At 54.9% G+C, this 24,599-nt stretch overlaps 1 protein-coding gene across 22 annotated transcripts in view; it reads left to right on the forward strand.

Moving 5' to 3' along the window:
• Positions 1-24,599, forward strand: part of Myo18a (myosin XVIIIA) — a 106,627-nt gene that overhangs the window by 74,691 nt on the left and 7,337 nt on the right. For 14 of the 22 annotated variants that reach the window (XM_028866830.1, XM_037200995.1, XM_028866831.1 and 11 more), the window contains 21 exons: positions 2,955-3,020; positions 7,231-7,359; positions 7,999-8,142; positions 8,470-8,559; positions 8,687-8,806; positions 8,983-9,094; positions 9,672-9,799; positions 10,049-10,203; positions 11,848-11,971; positions 12,057-12,257; positions 12,832-12,942; positions 13,433-13,537; positions 13,828-13,974; positions 14,503-14,616; positions 15,947-16,063; positions 16,383-16,466; positions 16,904-17,041; positions 19,365-19,550; positions 19,915-20,054; positions 20,776-20,820; positions 24,267-24,389. In XM_028866830.1, the coding sequence (XP_028722663.1) occupies positions 2,955-3,020; positions 7,231-7,359; positions 7,999-8,142; positions 8,470-8,559; positions 8,687-8,806; positions 8,983-9,094; positions 9,672-9,799; positions 10,049-10,203; positions 11,848-11,971; positions 12,057-12,257; positions 12,832-12,942; positions 13,433-13,537; positions 13,828-13,974; positions 14,503-14,616; positions 15,947-16,063; positions 16,383-16,466; positions 16,904-17,041; positions 19,365-19,550; positions 19,915-20,054; positions 20,776-20,820; positions 24,267-24,389 (2,579 nt within the window). The remainder of the gene's footprint in view (positions 1-2,954; positions 3,021-7,230; positions 7,360-7,998; positions 8,143-8,469; positions 8,560-8,686; positions 8,807-8,982; positions 9,095-9,671; positions 9,800-10,048; positions 10,204-11,847; positions 11,972-12,056; positions 12,258-12,831; positions 12,943-13,432; positions 13,538-13,827; positions 13,975-14,502; positions 14,617-15,946; positions 16,064-16,382; positions 16,467-16,903; positions 17,042-19,364; positions 19,551-19,914; positions 20,055-20,775; positions 20,821-24,266; positions 24,390-24,599) is intronic. The other 8 variants (XM_037200994.1, XM_028866846.2, XM_037200999.1 and 5 more) reach the window with 1 other exon arrangement.

Raw genomic sequence — 24,599 nt, forward strand, 5'->3', positions numbered from 1 at the left:
TCTCCACCCTGGCATCCTGGGGCTGGTCTCCCTGTGTCTCCATGTTGCCAGAGCCACTGGGCATTTTTCTATCCTCTGTTCCTTGAATTTTTTAAAAAAAAAAAGTTTTTATTTTTATGTGACTGTTTACCTGCATGTATGTGTACAGTTTGCATGCTAGGTGGCCATGGAGGTCAGAAGAGGGCGCCAGATACCCTGGAACTAGAGTTACAGATGCTTGTGAGCCATGTGGGTGCTGGGAATGGAACCCAGGTCCTCTGGTGTCATACATCTTTTTTTTTTTTTTTTTTTTTTTTTTTTTTGGTTTTTCAAGACAGGGTTTCTCTGTGTAGTTTTTGGTGCCTGTCTTGGATCTCTCTCTGTTGACAAGGCTGGCCTCGAACTCACAGAGATCCTCCTGGCTCTGCCTCCTGAGTGCTGGGATTAAAGGCATTCGCCACCACCACCCTTCTCCAATATTATTAAGGACCATCCTTAATAATATTCTTCCTAGGGGCCCAGTAGAGAAACTATGAACGGCGGGAATTATTTTTGAGAATGAATCTAAGTACACCGAGCTCTTTGTCCGTCTACTTTATTCCTCTGGGATAAAATCCTATCTACATAGCTATAGTTCTGTTCTTGTGCCTGGCTCCTTTCTTGACTAATTTCTCTCTACATTTATCTGCTGTCCCCTCCAAGTTCTATCTTAACTCTCTCATCTTAGTTCTGTCCCATCTTGGTCTTTTTCATCTCGTTCTTACCCATCTGGCTCTTCCTCATCTTTTATCTCATTCTTCTAGTTCTCCATTCTAGTTCTCCAGTCAAAATCCTCCTCAGTCTCTGAGGTTTACAGTTATACACCCATGCATTAGTGGTGCTCTATCCAAAGCAAGGTCACCAGGCTTGAATTCTTACAGGATCATAAAGGCAGACAAGAGTTTTCCTCAGGCAGTGGCCGTCAGGCTTTCTTTTACAACCCAAAAAGGGAGTGGTAAAGGAGGAAGTCAGCTGAGAGCTAATATCGGTTAGTATATCAAAAAGGGAATTTATGTGATCAACTTTTAGGTAAGAAGTTAGGAGTCTGTAATGTTAGTAAGGCTGTATAAGAAAGAAGGGTCTCAGCCAGGCGGTGGTGGCGCACGCCTTTAATCCCAGCACTCAGGAGGCAGAGCCAGGCGGACCTCTTGTGAGTTCGAGGCCAGCCTGGGCTACCAAGTGAGTTCCAGGAAAGGCGCAAAGCTACACAGAGAAACTCTATCTCGAAAAACCCCCCCCCAAAAAAAAAAAAAAAAGAAGAAAGAAAGAAAGAAAGAAGGAAAGAAAGAAAGAAAGAAAGGAAGAAGGGTCTCAGGCTGGAGAGATGGCTCAGAGGTTAAGAGCACTGGCTGTTCTTCCAAAGGTCCTGAGTTCAATTCCCAGCAACCACATGCTAGCTGAAAACCATCTGTAATGAGATCTGGTTCCCTCTTTGGGCCTGCAGGGATACATGGATACATGCAGGCAGAACACTGTATACATAATAAATAAATAAATCTTAAAAAAAAAAAAAAAAGAAAGGGTCTCAGCTTAAATTGCATAAGAAATGAAGCTATCCGCCTGGCCTAAGAGACAGGTGTTGTTTCCATAAGGGTATTATCTTAGTTCAGGAGATAGTTTGGCCTTGGAATGCTTGATAGATATTTTAGATAAATACACTGTTAGGAGTTCTTGGAAGCACACAAGAAAGTCGTTGTAGGAACCAGCTAATATATATATACAAAAGCTAAAATATCACCAAGACTTCTTAAGCCATGGCTTGACCTTTGGAGAAGTCCTTGACTTTTCCAAGTAGTAGCTTTTGTGACAGTAGCTGAATTCCATTACATTTTCCTGCGGCTTGCAGGAGCCCCCAGGTTCTCTGGAAGAACAACCAGTGCTTTTAACCATTCTCCAGTCGCTTTTTTTTTTTTTTGGCGGGGGGGTGGGGGGGCAGGGTCTCATTATGTAGTCCTGAGTCTCCTGGAATTCACTTTGTAGACCAGGTTAGCCTAGAACTCACAGAGATCCATCTGCCTCTGTCTCCCCAGTGCTGGGAGTAAAGGTGTGTGCCACCTGCCTGGCTGTTCCTTGAGTTCTTGACGTGTGACCTGACTGACAGCTCTAATATTTTGAAATGTTTCCTGTTTGTCTTCCATGCTCTTTCCTCTGTTCCTGCTCTTCCCATCCATCCCTCTAAAGGTCTCTGCTTCAGTAAAGAGCTCATTGCTCCATACTCCATCCAGGGCTCCAGTGTTTTCTCCTACCCTCTCTTCCTGGCCAACCTCATTCACACCCCTCACTTCAATCACCACATATATGGTTGACCCAGACCAGTGCCTCAGCCAGACCTTTCTTTCTCCTGCACTCCAAACGTATGCTTCTCTCGCCGCCTTCTGGATTTCTCTGTGTCCTCTTACCCCAAACGGAGCACGTTCAGACCACTCAAACCTTCTTCACGTGTTCCCTGCCTTTGTGAGTGATCTGTTCGGATCTGGCTCTGCCCCTTCCCGAGAGAGCTGTGCAGAGTTCCCAGGCACACAGGGCTCCCATACCTCGGTTGCACTTTAATCCCCACCCCTCACTCTTGCAACAATGTATTCTCCTCTTGAGATCCCAGGCCTTTGCTCAAGTTGGAGGCATAACTGGTAGCTAAATTCGCCGGCCAAGCCGTGCTCCTCTGGGGTGCTCCACACCCCGCTCCCGACCGCCTCCCAGGCCTTTTTATGAACTTCTCTTGTCTTGCCTCCCACTTACCTTGCTCTCCGGCAACACAAGCTGTTCCTCTTCTAGTCACCGCTGGTCCCCAGAGTGGACACTGTGGCTGGCGCCATGGAAACCTACCTGAGGGGCTTGTGGAAGAAATGATGGACTTTCTGGGAGGGACCCAGGGAGGGCCCAGTGCATGGAGATGGGGAGAGCCTGTGCGGATCTGATGGCAGCCTTTCTCTCCTCAGGCTGTGGAGGAACTGCTAGAGTCCCTGGACCTGGAAAAGAGCAGCTGCTGCCTGGGCCTGAGTCGGGTGAGTTGCCCACAGATGGGCAGCCAGGCGATCACTTCCCGGTGGCCCTAGTCAGATGGCCGGCCCTCCCTCCCCGTTCTGCTGCTCAGTCGGCCTTTGAAATCTCCCTCTGTCCCTTCGGAGTCTCATTCCCTAGCTCCCCACTAACCACTCAGGCCAGGGTGTAGATGTTCCAGTTCCGGCAAACTGGACTTTATTGCCAGGAGAGCTGACTGGTTCAGGACTGTGAAACATCTGTGATGTCAGAAGGGAGTGGGTTGGAACCTGGCCCTGAACTTGGCCCAAGTGGGGAGTGAGAAACAGAAGGGCTGGGCTTGGAGGGAGGGGCTGGGCTTGGAGGGAAGGGCGGGGCTTGGAGGGAGGGGCCGGGCTTGGAGGGAAGGGCCGGGCTTGGAGGGAGGGGCGTGGCTTGGAGGGAGGAGGCCGGGCTTGGAGGGAGGGGGCTGGAGAAAGCCAGAGGTAGCAGAAGAGCAAGGAGGACATGGTGCGCTGCTGAGCCACCACTACCTGCCCACAGGCCAAATTCCTCATCTAAATGGAATGTGTAGCATAAAAGGCAGGCAGCCCCTGGCCCTGGGTCCACACCAAAGGGTCAGCTGAACAGTCTTCTTGCAGGCAGGGAGCCTGCCCACCTCTCCCCTAGCTAAAAAGCTTAGCTAGGGAGCACTCTCAAATGTGCTCTGGGGACTGGCATGGAGGAAGGGCAGGGGGTGGCCAGAGAAAGAGTCCTGGATGTGTTCCTCTGTCAGCAGAGGAAAGGGGCCCGGTCACAAAGCCTCCTGCAGAGTGTGGGGTGGAGGAGAGGCATACATATTCCTTGTCCTGTGTCCTGTAGTCTGCAGGTTGAGTAAGGTCGCGATTTTCCCTGACTGTGTCTTCTCATTGCAGTCTCTTGTGTCCTTGGCTTTCTCAAAGTCCCTCCTGCCCTGTTGATTGCTTCCCGGTCCTGTTTTCCCTTTCTCTCCTTATTCCATGTTTGTTCCACACCTTTGGTGCCATTTTCCTGCTCTGGTCTCTGTTTTGTCTGTGACATCTGCCCCCCTTCTTTCTCTCTGGTCACCCTCCACCACACACACATGCACGCACGCACGCACGCACGCACGCACGCACGCACGCACGCACGCACACCTTTTCTGAGACTCAGAGGCAGCCAGCTGGGTTGCCTGCAGTCAAAACCATTCCTTTAACTGCTCAGTGCCTCTCAGGTTAGTTCACACCCAGGCTTTTCTGTGAGCTCCTACCCCTCTAGCAGGCTGGACCACTGCTGGCTGGTCCTGGGAGTGGCACTCCTCCAAGCCAGTTCCCAGGTTCCCAGACACATCTCAGGCAGGAACAGGCCTGTACAGGTTGGTCTTCTTCTGGCCACATCTTAGACCCTCGGCTGTCCTGATTCCTCCCAGGTGCCAAGCTGAGGCAGGTGAGCCGCGGGGTCTCCTGGTACTCAGGGGGAAAGCGGGTAAGGTTGGATGTTTGCTTTGAGACAAAAGGCTTGAGCTTTTGCAGGCTGTGCTTAGCACTGGCTGGTGAGCAAGGGCTGGGTGTTCATGATGCTTCACTGGAGGGGCCCTGGGAGGTCAGGCGAAGACTCTGGGCGTCTGAGAGCCTCCTGACACTGGAAAGTGTGCATTAATAGGTACTTGAGACAGAGATGACCATAGTCTTTCACCTAATACTCAAAAGGATCCTAATTGTTTTCTGTATGTGTGTAAATGTGTGTTCACACATATGTACTTATAGTGGGCACTGTTGATTTGAGGTCAAGGGTTGAATCTGGTGTCTTCCTCCATTGTTCTCTGCCTTATTTATTATTATTGAGGTTTTTTTTTGTTTTTGTTTGTTGTTGTTGTTGTTGTTTAAGTTTTTTGAGACAGGGTTTCTCTGTGTAGCTTTGGTACCTGTCCTGGATTTCACTCTGTAGACCAGGCTGGCCTCGAACTCACAGAGATCCACCTGGCTCTGCCTCCCGAGTGCTGGGATTAAAGGAGTGTGCCATCGACGCCCAGCCCACTTCAATTTTTTGAGAGAAGGTCTCTTACTGAGTTGGGAACTCACTGACTGGCTAGACAGACTGGCCAGCAAGCTACAGGATCCTCTTCTCTCTGCCCCTCCCCAGTCCCCAGCACTGGGGCTACAGACAAATGGAACCACACCTGGCTTTTATGTGGGTGCTGGGGATTCGAATTCAGGTCCCTTTGCCTGTGCAGCAGGCACTTAACGGGGGGAGCCCTCTCCTTAGCTCCCCTCAAGGTCTCCCAACTTCACAGATGTTCAAGAGGTTTGAGGCTGGCATCTGTAGCCTTTAGACCATTTGTGTGTGTGTGTGTGTGTGTGTGTGTGTGTGCGCGCGCGCATGTGGTTTTTCCAGACAGGGTTTCTCTGTGTAGCTCTGGCTGTTCTGGACCTCGCTGTGTAGACCAGGCTGGCCTGGAACTCACAGAGATCTGCCTGGCTCTGTCTCTTGAGTGCTGGGATTAAAGGCGTGCGTCACCACCGCCAGGCCTAGACCATCCTTTCTCCCTGTGTTTCCAAACCATTATGTCTCTCTGTATCAGTACTCCCTGTTTCCCTGTTTGCTAACCAAGTATGTTTGCTTGGCCTAGGAACAAATTGGCTATCTCTTCCCTTAGTGGCTCACATATATATTACTGGAAACTGAGATGTGAGTCAGACTTAAGATACATGGGAAATCCCAGCTCGTAGGATTTGGGGCAGGATCACAAGGGCTGAGCTGGCTTCCCCCGCTCCCCCCAAAGCTAGTCTCAGAGGATGAGGCTTTTGTGAAGTCACCAGATGCAACATTATCATCAGGGTTAGGCTCTCTCCCTACTTCTTCCCTGAAGCGGACCCTGATAATCCTTCCCCTACAAAGACTAGATTACTTGTATTCTTGATTACCCATTTCATTTTCTTACTTTCTTAAGATTTGTTGCTTCCATGTGTATGTGCATGTGTGTGTATGCCATGTGTATAAAGGTGCTCACAGAGGCCAGAAGACGGGGTCAGATACCCTGGAACTGGAGTTACAGTGATTATGCTGATATGGGTGCTTCGAAACAAATTCAGGTCTTCCTGAAGAGCCGGTAGTGGTCTTAACTGCTGAGCCATCTCTCTAGACTGTCTTTTTAAGGATGTGTTACGTTTATTTATTTACTTGTTTGTTTCTTTATGGATGTGTGCATGCCACAGTACACATGTGGTGGTTAGGATAACCTGAGGTAGTCAGTGCTCTCCTTCTCCCACGTGCGTCATGGGGATCAAAATTGGGTTGCCAGGCTTGGCAGCCCAGCCATCTCACTGGCCCTAAAAAGGAGATATGTATGTGTGTGTGTGTGTGTGTGTGTGTGTGTGTGTGTGTGTGTGTGCTCTGTACCAGGTGAGGGTGGGTATATACCTTGTGGCCCTTTGCCTTCTCAAGGACACCAGAGTCGTTATCACCCTGCTCCACATCTCTTACACTCTGGGCCGCGAAGAATGAGAGGCACAGCTGGGTGCAGGTGCCCAGCAGGTTCCCCACACATCTGTCTTCCAGCCCCCAAACCTGTATGACAGGTCCCTTGCTGGGGCCGATTCACGCCCACCTCACCAGCTTCTTCATGAGAGTGTGAAACGTGGGGGTGGGGTGGGGCACTGAAAAGAGGAGGCGGCTGGAATGAAGCTGAGCAGGCGGGTGGAAGGGCAGAAGCCTCACCCCCACTCCAGTCGCCCCCCACATGCAGCTTCTTAGACCTCCTCACACGGGGACGGGACGCACCTTCTCACTCTCCACCTGATGCCGGGTGGCCGGAGCTGTGCCTGGGCCCTGCAGTGGGCCGTGGCACTGGGCACAGTGACAGCATCAGGGCTGTAGCTGAAGGGCCTCCCCTCCTGGTCTGGCCAGTGAGTGCTTCCTGCTCCTCTTTGCCCCAGGGATCTTCTCTGGCCCTGGGCTGCTGTCCTTTCTCTTTGAAGTTAGACTTCCACCTCACTCCTCCAGACCCAGAGCCTTCCTTCCACCTGGGCCTGGCACTTCCCCAGCAGCCCTGCTAGGGCACCTCCCCTTCCACTCTTGGGCAAGTGGATTTTCAGGCTCTGCCTGAACCCAGGGTCCACACTCCCTCGCCTGCTGGCTCCCTGTGCCAGCTGCCTGTCCCTCTGGCACCTCCACCTCATCTTGCCTCTCTTGGCGGCCCCAGCCCAGTCTCCGGCTTTTACCAGGCTGCTTCTCCGACAGGTGTTCTTCCGGGCAGGCACGTTGGCACGGTTGGAAGAGCAGCGAGATGAGCAGACCAGCAGGCACCTGACCCTGTTCCAAGCGGCCTGCCGGGGCTACCTCGCCCGCCAGCATTTCAAGAAGAGAAAGGTGCTGCTCCGGGGACACCCCGGCCTAGATGGCACAGCAGGGCACCAGTGGGAGGGCATGCAGGATTCCTGCCGGGGAGGCCGAGCAGTTACCATCATCTGAGAGGGAGGTGGGAACCTCCCAAGAGCGCCATGCCCAGGTCAGAGTGGGAAGCGTGCTTGAGTGTGCCCAGCAGCATGGACATGCGCCCTGGCCAGGGGGCTGCATTGCAGGAGTAGGGGGGCGGGGGGGGGGGGGGGGGGGGGAAGCAGGGCCCAGGCAAAGGTGGGCTCTGGTTCATGGACTGCTCTATGAAGATTAAGGAGCTGTGTCAGCGACTCCTTTTCTTATTAGCAAGTCCATAAAACAGGCAGCGCGGCCGCCTCTTGTGTTTCAGCAAGATTAGGTTTTATAGCGCAGCTAGGCCAGGGTGCTGGAAATAATCAGGCGGCAACTAAAGCAGATGAAATTATTCCTAATGATGGCGGGACGCGAGCGCCCCACGCGCAGCTCCCCGGGCTGCCCACCCTCGGAGGGGTAGGGCAGTGTGGGAGCCAAGGTGGGCATGAGAGAAGGGTCCTGGGGAGCTGGTGCTGGTGGTGGGACATGGCTTGGCCGAGGGAACTGAAAGTCCGTCCTGTGGCGACCCCCCAACTGCAGATCCAGGACCTGGCCATTCGCTGCGTGCAGAAGAACATCCAGAAGAACAAAAGGGTGAAGGATTGGCCCTGGTGGAAGCTCTTCACCACCGTGCGGCCCCTCATCCAAGTCCAGCTGTCGGAAGAACAGATCCGCAACAAAGACGTGCGTGACTTCCGGGGCCAGCTGGGTCCGGGGAGGGACTCTGTGTATACCAGGGTCTTGAATTAAGGCTCTCTTAGAATTAGTCAAAGGAACTGGTGTCTTTGAACTATGCCCATCAAGCAGATGTTCCTCTAGAGTGTTGTATGGGCCTTACGTAGCTTCTTAGGATGAAATTGTAGGCATCCGCTGCCTATGGAGGAGGGTCTAGGGGTCAGGGGTCCTGGGAGCCCCTCCTCTTGGGGATGTTTCCCTCCTTGAGTCCTCAGGGGACAGACCTGGGGTCTTCACCCCTCATAGCACCTCGCTTTGTCCCCTTGCTTTCTGCAGGAGGAGATCCAGCAGCTGCGCAGCAAGCTTGAGAAGGTGGAGAAGGAGCGGAATGAGCTTCGGCTCAACAGTGACCGGCTGGAGACCCGGGTGAGTGACCTCAGTCACCAGACAGACTGGCCCCACTGTCCCAAAGTGCCCTGGCCCGGGAGCCCTGGCATTCTGGCTGAGTGAGGCAGTCACTTGGACTGGTGACCCCTCCCTCCCCCAACCCCAGATCTCAGAGCTGACATCGGAGCTGACTGATGAGCGGAACACAGGGGAGTCTGCCTCCCAGCTGCTGGACGCAGAGACAGCCGAGAGGCTCCGAGCAGAGAAGGAAATGAAAGAGCTACAGGTGAGAGCGGGCCAGGGTGGGGACCGCAGGCTAGTGACCGCCACACTCCGCTTGGCACCTCCCCCACTAGCCTGACATCTCTGTCTGCCCTGGGTAAGCGCGTGGCCCGTGTGGTTCGGGACACTGGGTAGGCCAGGCAAGGGGAGACTCGCAAGGCTTACAAGCTGCTTCCTCAGACCCAGTACGATGCACTGAAGAAACAGATGGATGTCATGGAAATGGAGGTGATGGAAGCCAGGCTGCTTCGGGCAGCGGAGATCAACGGGGAAGTGGACGATGACGACGCAGGTGGGTCTGACGTGGAGGAGGTAGGCGGAAGCCTGAATGGCAAGCCCCGATGCCCATCCCTGGGTCATCACACACCCTGTCCAGGCTTGTCTCCCCTCTGTGAGCTGTTTTAATACTAAACTATAATAAATGGATGAGAAAGTAGAGTTGCTAAAACCAGGCATGGTGATACATGCTTATAATCCCAGGTGACCGAAGTTCAAGGTCATCAACTACACAATAAACTTAAGGACAGCCGGGGATACACGAGATCTTGTCTCAAAAACCAAACAAACACAAACCTCAAAACCACAACGTCAAGGTGCTGGAAATAAACAGGTTGAACTGCTGTGGTAACGACCAGGGCCGCCATGGTCCTGGCGGCCTCCAGGGAGAAGATAGCACAGGTCCCCTGTCGCCCTCTCTAGACTTCCCCGCCCCCATAGTGGTTCCTTCTAGCCATCACTCAGAAACACTCCTGAGTCCCTCCGGCTGGCTCCACCCGCTCCTCCTTCCTACCCCTCTCCTTCTGTCCCCTGCCCCTTCCTGGGGGACCCTCAACGACTCTGAATGGCGCTGTCTGCCCGCTACCCTGCAGGCGGAGAGTGGCGGCTGAAGTATGAGCGTGCTGTGCGGGAGGTGGACTTCACCAAGAAGCGGCTCCAGCAGGAGTTGGAAGACAAGATGGAGGCGGAGCAGCAGAGCAGAAGGCAGCTGGAGAGGCGGGTGAGGCTGGCCGGGGAAACTGAGGCCTGACCTCGGAGGCTGGGGCTCAGTGCCAGCTCCACTGGCAAACAGACCAGAGGCAGGCAGCCCCCGGGAGGAACAGGGCAGTGGTGTGTGAGCCGGTCCTGAAGGGACAGCTCGCCACTCCCCTTAGAACCCGCGTGGGTTCTGAAGATGTCCCTGATCTTGTCCTCCGCCCTCCCCGAACTCCTGGTGGCTGCTGACCACACACCCTTTCTCCACCTCCAGCTCGGGGACCTGCAAGCAGACAGCGACGAGAGCCAGCGGGCCCTGCAGCAGCTCAAGAAGAAGTGCCAGCGCCTCACGGCTGAGCTGCAGGACACCAAGCTGCACCTGGAGGGCCAGCAGGTCCGGAACCACGAGCTGGAGAAGAAGCAGAGGAGGTCGGTGGCCCAGCCTTGCGCGCTCAGAGCCTTCGAGAGCCCCAGGGCCTGCGCGTGGCCCGGAGCCTCACCTGCATGGCCCTCGGCGGCGCTGGCTGGCGTGTGAAACAGGCGCCCTTCTGATCCCCCGGGACTCGGGCCGTGTCTCCTGGGAAGGCCATCCGGGCCTCCAGTCACATGTGTCCACTCAGAGCGTGCCGGTCATTTGTCCCAAACCAAAAAGGACGGGCTTTAGCCAAGTCCGGAACCACTGGGCCCCCGCCCCCGCCCCCGGTGGGTGTCCTCACCCCGGCCCTGCCTGAGTTGCTTCCGCTCGCCTGTACCACACAAACACACTCTCCTGACTAATGTCATTAAACTCCCGTGCCACTTCCATCTCATTATGGTAATGACAGAAGGGGGGGGCAGCCCTCACAGGAGAAAATCCAATCTAAATTAATTTCCCTGGCTGGGAATGGGAATGGGACGCCTTCATTAGCAGCATGAGGAGCCCACACACCCTGGGAACGGTGGGGTACCTCAGGGAGCAGAACAGTGCCTGCTTCCCTCTGCCAGCTTCCAGGAAAGGTACCCATCACCTCTGTGAAGGGTAACCTCACCCCATGACCCCGGGAGGGAGTGGGAGGGGCAGAACAGATCCCCCACTCCTCCCAGGAATGAGCTACCTTATGTGTCTGTCCCCAGCTCCCAGACACCTTCCTTGCTAACCCAACGGCTTCCTGTTACTCTGAGGAGGACAGGGCGGTCCGGGAGGTTGTTTTGTCCCTCCAGAACAACCAAGCGGTCCACTTCTCCCGTTCTTTGACCCTGCGCTGTAAGCTGTCCCTTTACCTGAAGACAGCACTCTTAACAGGAACCCCCCTTCATGAGCACCCCCATAACGGTGCCAGCTTGGCCTAGTTACCATGTCGCTGTGCTCCCCGCTGGGCCACTTATTAGGTTTCGGCTGCCCGGGGTTTTCTTCCTCTTTTTCTGCTGTGGGATAGGGAGGGTGCTGTGGAGTTTCCACGGGAACCTGATTAGCTATGCAGGGAAGGGCTAAGAGGGATTTCAGCAATTTGCTCCCGATTTAGAGTCACTGGGCGGGAAATGGAAGGCTGGGAAGTGGAGGCGTGCCTCTGAGAGCACCTGGCCAGCTGGGCCTGGTAGGAAGGCGGTCCAGCCCAGCATGGGGTGCCCTGGTGGTGGCTCTGGGGCTGCTGGGGTGGGTGGCACTGACCAGAGGCCGGGGAGAAGCCAGCAGCGGACCTGCAGTTGCCCAGTTGAGCATAGAGTGAGTTGTACAAACAGAACATCACTTCTACTCACTCTGATGCCACCCTGCCCTCACCCCGGCACCTTAAACTTTGATCTGTTGGGGGATATAGAGACTTGTCTCCTGAGGCAAGCTTCGGTCTGCCTCTTTCCCAGAAGCAGTGTGTGCGGCCCTCCTAGGCCCGCTGGTGACGCGCTGTTCATCAGGTGCCTCAGCAGTCTGACCCATAGGCCCCGAATTCCAAGTTCATGTCTCCAGGGCCCCACGTGATGACTGTATGTGCCTTGCTGGTGTCTTGCTCCATCTATGGCCCCACTTCCTGGCACTTGCTGGGTGCTGGAGACCTAGACTCTGTCCTTTGCTGATGAGGCCACCATGCTCCCACACAGGTTTGACAGTGAGCTTTCCCAGGCACATGAGGAGACCCAGCGGGAGAAGCTGCAGAGGGAGAAACTTCAGCGGGAGAAGGACATGCTCCTGGCTGAGGCTTTCAGCTTGAAGCAGCAGCTGGAGGTACCAGAGCTGACCCTCTTCCTCTCTATCCCCCCACCCCCAGCCTGGGGACAGCCCTGCCAACCTCACCTTCCCTTCAATCTAGGAAAAAGACATGGACATTGCAGGGTTTACCCAGAAGGTCGTCTCCTTGGAGGCTGAGCTCCAGGACATTTCTTCTCAAGAGACCAAGGATGAGGCGTCTCTGGCCAAGGTCAAGAAGCAGCTCCGGGACTTGGAGGCCAAGGTCAAGGATCAGGAAGAGGAGCTGGATGAACAGGCGGGGAGCATACAGATGCTGGAGCAGGTACCAGAGGGGCGGCCAAGGGAGGGACAAGGCGCAGCAGGAAGTATTGCCACCCTCACCGTAAGCACAGGGCACCCGCCAGGGAAGGGCAAGGTCCACATCATTCATTTACTCTCTTCATTCACTCATTCACCTACTCATAAAATGTTGTGTGAGTACTTGGTCGGCGCCAGCCACAATGTGGAGATAGTTAAGTTGCCATGGAGATTTTCACAAAAGCAGGTCTGGGTTGGAAAGATCTAGTGAGGAAAGAATGAGGAGAAGATAATGCAGCCAGAGGGCCAGAAGCCAGCCGAGCATGTGACTAAACAGCTGAGTTAGTTCAGGGGGACCTGCCCAGGGAGGGATAGCGGCAGGGCATCTCCAGCAGCAAGTCTCTTCCTGAGTCGTGGCCAGGTGTTTAGCAAGGAGGCACGCTCCAGCTGCCCCGGAGACACCGTCTGCCAGGGGCAAAGAGTGAGCAGGCAAAGAGAGCTGTGACGGAGGGCGAGCCTGTGCTCCTGGACACGGGGGAGCCGCACTGCGGGCAGGATCTTGTTGGGAAAGGAACCCAGTCCTGACTCCCAACCCGCAGGCCAAGCTGCGTCTGGAGATGGAGATGGAGAGGATGAGACAGACCCATTCCAAGGAGATGGAGAGTCGGGATGAGGAGGTGGAGGAGGCCCGGCAGTCATGTCAGAAGAAGGTATGGCATCTGGGCCGTCCGGGCTCTTCCTGGGCTGGTCTAAGGACCTGTTCTTTGTTGCTGCTTCAACGTGAGGGGTTTTCCACGTTATCCTCTGTATTCTGCTGCTGGTCTGGACCAGCATTTCCCCTCTTAGGACTCAGGCCTGGCCTGGTTGTGCCGTTCAGCCTATAGAAAAGCTTGGGCCCTTAAAACACCAAAGCTCCTCGTCTGCTGTGTCAAGTAGCAGCCCTACCCGCGTGTGCGCCACTGTGGCCACTTGTGGTCAGCCAGCCTAGCTGGACAGGTCCCCACCCTCCTCACTCTATGAGGTCTCCTGTGGCTGTAGTAGCTGCTGGTAGCCTTCTGTCCCCCTCCAGCACTCACAGCTCCTTGGTCACCCACACTGTCTGTCCTGCCCCATTGTTGTGGGTTGGGACACTCAGCATGGGAAGAGACTATTGCCCCTGCACACAAAGGACAGCGAGCTTCTGTCCCCATGACCCCGCAGCTAAAGCAGATGGAAGTGCAGCTTGAGGAGGAGTATGAAGACAAGCAGAAGGCGCTGCGGGAGAAGAGGGAACTGGAGAGCAAGCTCTCCACACTCAGTGACCAGGTACACCTCCCTGCTCCACCGGCCTAAGATGGGGCTCTTGAGGACAAAAGCTGGGCACGGGATGCTGCTCTGCAGCAGGTACCATATCACAGGGGCCGATGAGGGCATCATCCATCACCCAGGCCTTTCTCATTAGCCAGCGTGATCCTGACATGCCCAGGAGAGCATCCCCTTGCTCATGTTGGAGAGTGTGAGGGTGGGCAAGATTAGCAGTCAGCTTGGGAAGGACTCAAGGGAGTCCCATGGTGGAGCTCAGTGTCTTCCTGGATGGTGTCGTCCTCCCCCTCCAGGTGAACCAGAGGGACTTTGAATCAGAGAAGCGGTTACGGAAAGACCTGAAGCGCACCAAGGCACTGCTGGCAGATGCCCAGATCATGCTGGACCACTTAAAGAACAACGCCCCCAGCAAGAGGGAGATTGCCCAGCTGAAGAACCAGGTACTGTGCTCAGTTGAATCCACTGGTTCCAGGGGCAGCCAGGAAGCTCATTTGTTTAGTTTTCTTCTCCACTACTCTTTTTTTTTTTTTTTTTTTTTTGTGAGCTGAGGACCGAACCCAGGGCCTTGCACTTGCTAGGCAAGCATTCTACCACTGAGCTAAATCCCCAACCCTCTTCTCCACTACTCTTAAATCCTTGAAAAGGAAGATGGCTGGAATGTGGGGAGGAAGCCACCCATAGCAGCCAGCTTCCCCAGGGTCTGTGTATGCCCTGCGCATGACTGCCAAGCCCTCGGGTGATGCAGATGCGGTGTGCACACTGGAGAAGAGAACAGTGTGTGTACCGCAACACAACTGTGGCTCTGAAACGCCCTTCATGAAGAAAGAGGCGGGGCAAGAAGGGGGAGGAGGTGGCAGGGGAGGACAGGCCTGGGCCCCTTCTCCCGGTGGGCCAGTGCCCTGCACAGCCCTTGTGCCCCAGAGCGTAGCTGACGTCTATCCCCTGGGTGGGGGTGCCTCTGTGTCCAGCTGGAAGAGTCGGAGTTCACCTGCGCAGCAGCTGTCAAAGCACGGAAAGCAATGGAGGTGGAGATGGAAGATCTGCACCTGCAGATTGACGACATCGCCAAAGCCAAGACAGCGGTGAGGGGCAGCGACAGGGACGCACGGGGCAGGGCTGGGGACCATGACGGGAGCTGCGGTCACCCCACACAGGGCCTTTCATGCCGGGGATTTCTGCAGGACAGAGCAACGCCCCCCCCCCATCTCCGTCCTCTGCTCCCCCCACCCACTCGGAGCAGTATCGAGAGGAGGGAGGGGCTGGCAGAGGAGGGAACCAGCTTGGGTGCACATCTCCCTGTTTAACCACCTGCCTCTGGGAGCTTGGCCGCAGGCCCTGGAACCATAAATAAAGGCAGCTAATGTGGCTGAGGGATGTAAACAGGTGCCTGGAGATTAGCAGAAGCACCGATAAGAGGCTAGGATGGCTGGGCTTCCTTCCCCTCCCCCTGCCCAGCCCACTGACAAGCCCAGGCGGCAGCTAATTAGAGCTTTTATTTAATGCCTCCCTTTTAATTCCCCACCTCTCCCACGGCCCATCCACTGGCTGAGTATTCACTCCTGGGATGTGGCCACCACCTGTACCTCCTCAGGCCAGGAATGGGGCAGGGGAGGAGGCTGAGTTTGGCTGTTGGCTTCATGGCCCCTAGCTAGTCACCCTGCTGCTGAGAGATGCCAATCTCACAGGCTTGATTTATCTTGTGACATTTGTGCTCTTCAGCAGTTTCCAGGTGAGTAATTCAAATTCCTTAATTGTGTTAAAAAAGGCTGTTATAAAATTACCATTTTATTTAAATCTGAGTTAATAAATTTCTTGGCGGAGGCTTCCCCAGCTCCCCACAGCCCAGTCACAGGATGGATGGGGCAGAGAAGGCTCCGACGCAGTCATTTTGGTTTGGAATTACAGGCTAATAGATTCATTCATTTCCTGAAGCTGCTGGTACCTGTCTCCTCCCCTCCCCCGAGGCTAGGAGAGCCGGATGACCCAAGAGTGGGCCATCCCCAGGGGATGTCACCTGCTTGAAAGGTCCTTCCCTGAGGCCTGATGTGGGCAGAGTGCATGCTGGTCAGGCTAATGGTCAGGCTGATGTACAGGGATGCTGGGTCATTTGTTATGGGCAGAATTTCTACCTTCTCATTAGCCTTGACAGGGCTGCCAGAAAGCTATTAGCCCCTAGAAGCCCAGGGCCTGCTGCCTGTCCCCCACAGACAGCTCTGCCCCTCATCTCCCTGCCCAGAACCCACCAGAGAGCTTCGCTGGTTCTGGAACCCACTCCAGCATACCATCATGTCCCTACCCTACTATCACCCCCACTAGGAGAGGTGGCACAGGGTGGGACAGGTTTGGACTTGCCATCCCAGGACCTGAAGACACAGGCCTGATGCCCTCTGATCTACCCCTGCCTCTGTCCAGTTGGAGGAGCAGCTGAGTCGCCTGCAGCGTGAGAAAAATGAGATCCAGAACCGGCTGGAAGAGGATCAGGAGGACATGAATGAGCTGATGAAGAAGCACAAGGCAGCCGTGGCCCAGGTACCCCGCCAGGAATGGCATCATAGTTACCGTCCCGGGACCACCTTGTAGGTCCCTAGCTAGACACCTCCTTTTGGAGATATGTAGCTCTGGCTGTCCTGGAACTCACTCTGTAGACCAGGCTGCCCTCGAACTCACAGAGAGATCCGTCTGCCTCTGCCTCCCAAGTGCTGGATTAAAGGTGCGCACTGCCGTGCCTGGCTCCGGACACTTATTTGGAGAGACATCGCTTGTGAGTCTAGGTGCCCTGGCCCTCGATGGATAGGGACAGAATTTCTGTTTAGGGCACATTTCCCCCATTCTTCCCCTCCTTTCCCAGGCCTCCCGGGACATGGCGCAGATGAATGACCTCCAAGCTCAGCTAGAAGAATCCAACAAGGAAAAGCAAGAGCTGCAGGAGAAGGTGGGTACCATGGCTTCCCTTGGGAGTGAGAAATCAGGGATCACTGGGGCTGAAGCCTTGATCTCCTAGAATGGAGGGTGTTTCTCTCAGCCATCAGTAAGTCACAGAGCAGTGTGAGCTGGCGGGAAGACCCAGGCTTGAAGCCACATCACCATGGTAGATGTTTTGGCTTCAGCTGCCTCGCTTCACATTTCTATTCCCTCCCTGGTCCTTAGCACCCTCCTTCCTCTCAGAAGGGCAGTATCAGTGCCAAGTGCAGGGGCAGGTGGGGATGCCTTTGCTGGGGGGGGGGCTCCTCCTCCTCCTCCCTGTATCCCTCCCTCCCTCAGCCTTCTAGTCACCATGGTGACGTTGCCTATCCCAGACTTGGCCACTGCCCTCCCAGCTTCTGGATTCATTCTGGACTCTCCTTCTTCTCTCGCTCCCTCCACCCCTAGCTACAAGCCCTGCAGAGCCAGGTGGAGTTCCTGGAGCAGTCCATGGTGGACAAGTCCCTCGTCAGCAGGCAGGAGGCGAAGATCAGGGAGCTGGAAACACGCCTGGAGTTCGAGAAGACCCAAGTGAAGCGGCTGGAGGTGGGTTCAGCCTGGCGCGCCTCCCTGCAAGCCAAGCCAAGCTGCCCTAGTGGCTGCAGCCACGCATGCTCCGAAGGGCTGTGCAAGCCAGGGACTCCTCAGAGTCCTCCCTCTGCCAAGCTGCCAGGCCAGCTGACAGGGTGGGAGCCCCCCTCCCGCCTGCCGGGCCTGCTCTCCGGGCCCCGCAGAGCCTGCCTATTTTACATTCTTTATCCGTGCCTGCTTTCTGCCAAGGGACCAGAGCAGCTTGGCTTTTCGTCTTCATATTTTCCTCTGCCAGGAGCTTCCCCCTCCCCGTCCCCCTCACTCACTCTCCGGGAGGGTCATAAATATGCAGCGGATGGTGCCGCTGCTCTGAGGGCTGAAGTCTGTTCTCGTGGCTCTCTCCTCTTCTCCTCTTCCTTTTTATGTCCCCCCTTCTCTCGGTCTTGCCACCCTTTCTGGCTCGGCTCTTCTTTCTTTCTCCTCTGTTACTGTCTTTCTTACTCTCTTCCTGCGTCTTCATTTCTTTCCTCATCCCCCCCCCTTTTCTCTTAGCTCTCCCCCCTCTATTGGTTGGCCTCTTTTCATCATGCTTTGATCCCTCCTTCCCCACAGTGGCCTCTCCCGTCCTCCACCCCGGCCCCTTCCTCTTCTGGTCTCCTGTAACCAGCATGCTCCAGCCCTCCCTGGGTAAAGAGAGGCATCAGAACAAGTCTGAGTGTTGACGTGGAGCCTCGTCTTGAAGCTCTCCTGAGCTTACGGACGCCTGTCCAAACACCATCAGGCCTGCCCGGGGACATGTTCATTGTGGTGGATAAGGAGCTTCTCTGTTGCCCCTTCCCGTCAGTCCCCCTGTCAGCAGAGAAGGCTGCAGGAGAGAGGTGGACACAGGTGGGCGGTCAAGGGCATTACCTGCCTGGACATAGGAGAGGAGTATGGACAAAACTCCCAACATGGAAAACCAGGCAGAACTACAGGGAACTTAGTCGCTTATTTTCTGTCCCCAGAACCTCAGGGCAGTGGGTCACATTTCAGTCCCCATATCACACACAGGAAAGGGTTCGTGTGGCTGCATGGGACAGAAGAAGCCACTGATATGGTGGATGACGGCTCCGTCCTATGCACTTGTCACCTTACGTTTCTCTCAGGCTGGGATCTCTTCCCTCAGATTCCCTTCTACCCAGAAGGAATTGTGGTTCAGACTCATCCTGAGTGACCCTGTAACCTGCGCCTGTCATTTTATACACCAGGCTGGGGCAGGTCGGGTGGTAGTCAGTGGTACAACCAGACTGGACACTGACTCAGTCCTCCCTCACCCTCCCTCCACTCCAAATCATTTGCTGCTTAGGACCCTTCTGCCTGGCACGGAAGACAAGTTCGTCTTCCTGAAGGAGACAGATTCATGAGGCCCAGAGAGATGGCTCTGGATGGGTCTCTTAATCAGGCACTCACAATGCAGCCGGTCACCTCTGAACACCGGCTGCACCTTCTGAGTTCAGCATCTCTGAAAAAATCCCTGATGACCGTGGAGACACTTATATGACAGGCCAGCCTCTGCCCAGAGCCTGCTCGAGTCTCTGCAGTCGTAAGAACGACCACACCCCTTCTTCTTCCAGATGGTCTTCTCATTACTACCTTCCCCAGTCCTGCAAAGACCCCGGACGCAGGTGTCACCTCCCCTTTGACAGACAGCGAAGATCTAAGGGGGCAGATCAGTTGGTAAAGTGCTTACCCCGCACAGCTGAGGACCTGAGTTCACTCAGCACCTCCATAAAAAGCCAAGTGTAGGGAGCGGGAGAGATGGCTCAGTGGTTAAGAGCACTGGCTGTTCTTCCAGAGGATCCGGGTTCAATTCCCAGCAGCCACATGGCAGCTCACAACTGCCTGTAATTCCAGTTCCAAGGGATCCAACACCTTCACGCAAACCCCAAAAGCACATAAAGTAAAAATAAATTTAAAAAATAAAATAAAGGAAAAAAGCCAGGTACAGTGCCCTTGCTTGTCATCCCAGCACTGGATCATCGGGGTTTGCTGTACAGACAGACAGACAGCCTAATTGGTGAGCTCTAGGTCTCAATAAGAGTGTGTGTCTTAAAGAACAAGATGGATGCCACCTGAGGAATAATACAGGTTGACTTCTGGCCTACACACGTGTTCCTACACACAGGAAGACACAAGAAAGGATGGGGTAGGGGTGGGGAGAAGGTAAAAGTGAACTCCCGCGTCTCTTAGCCATAACTAAGTAGTGGGACCAGAGCGCTTGGCCAGATTTCCCGCCAACAGCCCCTCTGCCTGGCTGACAGCCTGCCGGCTGCTCTTCTTTCTCAACCTGCTCCCCCAGAGCCTGGCCAATCGGCTCAAGGAAAACATGGAGAAGCTGACTGAGGAACGGGACCAGCGCGCTGCCGCTGAGAACCGTGAGAAGGAACAGAACAAGAGACTCCAGAGACAACTCCGTGACACCAAGGAGGAGATGAGCGAGCTTGCCAGGAAGGAAGCTGAGGCCAGCCGCAAGAAGCATGAACTGGTAATGTCCTGCTCCTCGTGGGTACCAAGCTGGAGCACCCCACCCCCCCAGGTCCTGCTCAGTACATGCCCACCTCACCCTGGGCTGTGGGGGGCATTTCAGTCCCCAAGTCCTGTTACGTATACGCCCACCTTACCCTGGGTTTGGGGGGGGACACAGTTCAGTTCCGAGTCAGGGGTGGCCTCAGAAGTCTCCATCAGGTGAAGCCCCCACTCAGCCAGCCTAGCAGCCCTTGAATAAGAAGCCTTTGGAGGCTTCAAGCCACCAGGGTAGCTCCTGTCTGGCAGCAAGTAACCTGCTACGGACTCCTTCAGAGATGCTGGGGGACAAGGTGGCCCTCCTGTACACTAGACCCCCCTCCTAGGAAATGGACCTGGAGAGCCTGGAAGCCGCCAACCAAAGCCTGCAAGCTGACCTAAAGCTGGCGTTCAAGCGCATTGGGGACCTGCAAGCGGCCATTGAGGATGAGATGGAGAGCGATGAGAATGAGGACCTTATCAACAGGTAAGAGGCAGAGCCTCTGGCGTTTCAGGCGGGACAAAAGCCCCAGGTGGCAGCTGCAACCTCGTCATCCCGCCAAATCACCCTCCCAGTGCTAGACCCAGATGGGAGAGGCGGAGGGTGCCGGGGAGGATTAGAAGCTCTCCCGTCCTCCTCCCTCCCGAGCTCTCCTTCTCAGGCCTTCCAAAGCCTCTGGTGCTGCCTGCTCCCCGTGAGTTATTCCCCCAGTTTAGCTGCACTTCCGATGGTGTCTGCTGCACTCCAGGGAGAGCAGAGATTTAAGGGCGGTGGTGCCTTGCTACCGAGCTAGAGATTTTCCCGCATAAAACCTACCCGGGGAATGGTTTCGGAGAAGGAAAGAGATTTGTAGTCCTAGGCCGAGGAGAAAGCCACAAATCCAGAGGACCAGCAGTGTGGGGGTGGGGCTGGGACCTAGGTAGATCCCGGGGAGATCCCTACTTGCCGCCTCTGGGTCAGGTCCCATCATAGGGACCGGGCAGGGCAGGGCAGCCCAGGGAGCTTGCTCCTTTGGGGTGAGTGCTGCCAGTGGATCAGGCCTGGGTCTGAGGATTGGGCTACTCACTTCTGCCTGATCGCAGCCAGCCAGAGCTCTCATTTACTGAAGAAGGAAGCGTGGATGAGGGGACTCCTCCGTTTGTCCGTTAGTCCCCACCCCATCTGCTTCTTCTGGCCCCTTTGCCCACCGTTTTCTTTCTGTTTCCAGTTTGCAGGACATGGTGACAAAATATCAGAAAAGAAAGAATAAACTGTGAGGACCAGAGCCGTGTGCTCTTTGCTCCCCACGGGTGTCTAACCATCCCTAACACAGGGCTTCCTGCCCGGCCCCTGCTGCATGCGGCACGGCACGCAGACACAGCTTCACACTCTCTCTAGCTGGTCTCTATGCTAACACCACTGACTGTCCTTAGGCTGGAAGGGAAGAACGGGCTGGCTGTGAAGTGTGTTCGTTCCTAGAAGGCCAGACTGACCCTCATGGCCCCGGTAGCCAGGATGAGGCTCCATCTGCCTGGCTAAGTCCCAGCCTCCCCATCTCTAGGAACCAAGTGTGGCCACCCCCCTGGCCTGTCTCTCTAGGGGTTCAGTGTTCAGGATACATCCCTGGGCTCTTGGAAGGCAAGCTGCCTGCAAGGCATGGGTCTGTTTGTGTTTAAGGCCCGTCACCTTCCTCCGGAGGATGAGGGCTGAAGGTGAGGGGCATCTCACAGCTGCTTGTGTGGAGAAAGCCTTCAGGCAGCGAATGTGGGCCAGCTCTGCTGTGGTGTGTGTTTGCTTTGCTCCCTGGGGCACCTCAGCAGCCATGGTGGTGGTGCTCGAGCTGGTGGGAGGAGGAACCTATCTGTGTTGGTACGTCTGTCAGGTGGTGGGAAGCCTAGGACATCTGCCCTCCTCTGTTTTCTCTTTGCAGCGGGGGTGGGGGAGCTGGAAAGCGGTGCGGATGTGCAAGATCTTCAAGCGGGTTTGCTGATCCTCTGTCGAGTTCGACAGGGCTGCTTTGGAGGTGGTTTTTTTCAGCAGAGGACTGAATTTCCTGCCTGGCAGGCCTCCTCCCCTGGCCAGGATGGGCTGGCGGCCCTGCAAAGGAGTCCGGGAGAGCTAATGATAAATGTAATAGTGTGTAACAGTGATAGAGGGCCGCTGGAGCCCGGTTGTCACACACAATTAATATCCCCTGCCGTTCTGTCTCCGTTTGTTTGTTCCCCCGTGATTCGGCTCCCAGTTAACTAATAGCACATGAGCCCGGACATAAATTGTATTTGACGCGAGGTTTAATTCCGACCATTTAAAATTTCAACTGCCCCCTGAGCCTGCCTGCCCCTGGAGTTTGTTTACGGGCCTGATTATTTAAGGAAGAGAACCCGAACATTGTCTGGATTCTTGCAACTAAAAGGAAGGTGAGGGCAGGCAGGCCAGCTTCTCGGCCCACTGACTGCTCTGAGTAAGGAAGGAAATTCATATTCTGGGCCTCAATCTGTCCCCGGTGTGTTTCATCCTGCCGTCCTTGGGCAGAAGGAGCTCTGAGGGCTGATAAAATGTACACTGAAGATCATATTCTGAACCATAGTTGGGCACACACAGACTCAACACCACACACACACACACCAGCATGCACTCAAAGCAGGTGCATGAAAACGTGCAATTCTAAGCAGGCTCCACTGATGGCAGAGGGGCTCCTTCCTCAGCAGCTCCAAGTTATCGAACGAGCATGCTAAGGCGGGCAGAAAAATAATGTTTCGATTTACTTAGAGATACAGTTGTTATTGCCATAACCTTAATGAAAGCAGTAAACAGTGCAGTATTAAGGGAGATTTATACAGAAACACTTTTAACATGTAGACATAGATTTTGCGATGCATACAGCACCTCCTTTCTAAAGGCAATCAATATGGTTATGAACGGCGGTGATAAATTACAGGCTCTGAAGCTATAGAGGAAGGTTTTTTGCACGGGTGTGTAAATCAGGTGGTATTGGCGATCCATGGGACCCGTGCACCACAGTAAATCTGCCAGGCTCAGATGGGCACAGAGCTTGCATTGGTGGTTTGGGGGCTGCCCGCTAAACTCCTGTTTACCCGGGGCATCGGCAGGCCTCGTCCCTGTTATAATTCTGTATTTGATGGAAGCCCATAAAATACGCCTCTTTGTTCCCCTTTCCCACATGCCAGGCTCTCTCTCGGTCCCCAGATCTTTGGTTTCCTCTGATGTGTGTGTGTGTGTGTGTGTGTGTGTGTGTGTGTTTGTGTGTGTGCATGCGTGCAAGTATACATGCATGCGCCTGTGTGGCTATTTATTCAAGAACATAATTCAGGACCAGGCTACTCCTGTTGACACAGATGAGAGGAAATTTATATCAAGGAGAAATCTCTGCCTATCCATCGCAGGGGATCTTAGAGAGCAGACATTTTGCAGAATTTGCAAAGCATTTGCACTCAGAAACCATCTCTGTGCCCCCACTGCTTGATGAGGGGTCACCCCGACTCTAGCCTCAGAATTAGACTCTGAGGCTTGCTCGCAGGTCCTGGGGTCAGCCTGTGCAGCAGTAGCAGTGGGGAGCAGGGGCTGGAGCTGCCTGAGGGAAGGATGAGGAGCCCAGAGAGTCTGAGCCCTGCCTGGAGACTCTCTGAGCCCACTGGGCTTCCTGCCCGGATCCTGAAGGCACCAGCAGGCCCTCGGGGAAGGTGCTGCTCCCCTCCCCTTCTTTCCCTGTTTCTAAAAGCCAGGGACACCACAAGCTGGTCTAGGATGTGGCTGGTGCTTCATTAACTTAGGTTTGTATTGTTAGCAGCTAAAGAGACCTTCAGGCGCAAGTTAGCCTGAAGTCATGTGAAGGTCCTGCCTTCTGTCCTATGTATGACTGGCAGCCCTGCTTTTGTAATGAAGACGTAGAAAATGGTGGTAATCATAGCCACAGTCTGAGGCATCTCAACAAGAAATAGCAACATAGGCCTCAAGGGGGAGCTGAAGGGCCCAGGAAACACACACACACACACACACACACACACACACACACACACACACACCTATTTGTTTTATTTGGTTTTTCCAGACAGGGTTTCTCTGTGTAGCCCTGGCTGTCCTGGAACTCACTCTGTAGACCAGGCTGGTCTTGAACTCACAGAGATCCACCTGCCTCTGCCTCCCGAGTGCTGGGATTAAAGGTGTGAGCCACCACTGCCCAGCAATACAAACAATATTGTGTGGATATATGTATATATGTGGATATGGGTGTGCTACAGCATATAGATGGCTTCCAGGGATTGAACTCAGGCTTGGTGGCGAGTGCTATTACTCACTGAATCATCTTGTCAGCCCTAAGACTTCTCTTTAACCAAGCGCCATTAATTAGGCTGGAATTGTGAAGTAGATGGCCCACCTACCATGCTCATCTGGTCGGCCAGCTGAATAGCCTGTCACTCATACCTGGAGGAACGGGCGGTGCCTCCACACTTCCCAGGATCTTCTTAGTGGCTGTCTGTCACCCAGTGTGGCCTGCTGAGGGAAGGGACGGGCACCTTGTGGGGTGACAGTGCTCACTCTAACCTTTCTATCCTCCCTGACTCACCGATGCGCATGCCGCCTGCATTCCATCCCCCCACCCCCCCAAGGTGCGCCTCCTCCCTTCTTGCCTTCCTCCCGGCCAGCAAGCAGTCCTGGGCTGCCTGGCCTTGCCTACCTCTTTGCTCCTCGCCCCAACAGTGAGGGGGACTCGGATGTGGACTCAGAGCTGGAGGACCGGGTCGACGGGGTCAAGTCTTGGCTATCAAAGAACAAGGGACCTTCCAAGGCAGCTTCTGATGATGGCAGCTTGAAGAGTTCCAGGTGAGTGCTTGGCCTCCAGCAAGGAGGAAAAGCCATCTCGGGCACCGGTCATGGGTGGGCAGCATCTTGGCACCAAGGGTGCCTCCCTCAGGCCATGCGTACGCTCCTCTGGCCTGTGGAAAGAGCACAGAAGGCCAGCTGCTTAGCCAGGTAATGGTTCCCTGGTTGGGTGTGAGCTCTTGTATAGCAACCATCTAACTGTTGGTGCCT

Source organism: Peromyscus leucopus, chromosome 8b, assembly GCF_004664715.2.
Source record: "Peromyscus leucopus breed LL Stock chromosome 8b, UCI_PerLeu_2.1, whole genome shotgun sequence".
NCBI classification, from domain to species: domain Eukaryota; kingdom Metazoa; phylum Chordata; class Mammalia; order Rodentia; family Cricetidae; genus Peromyscus; species Peromyscus leucopus.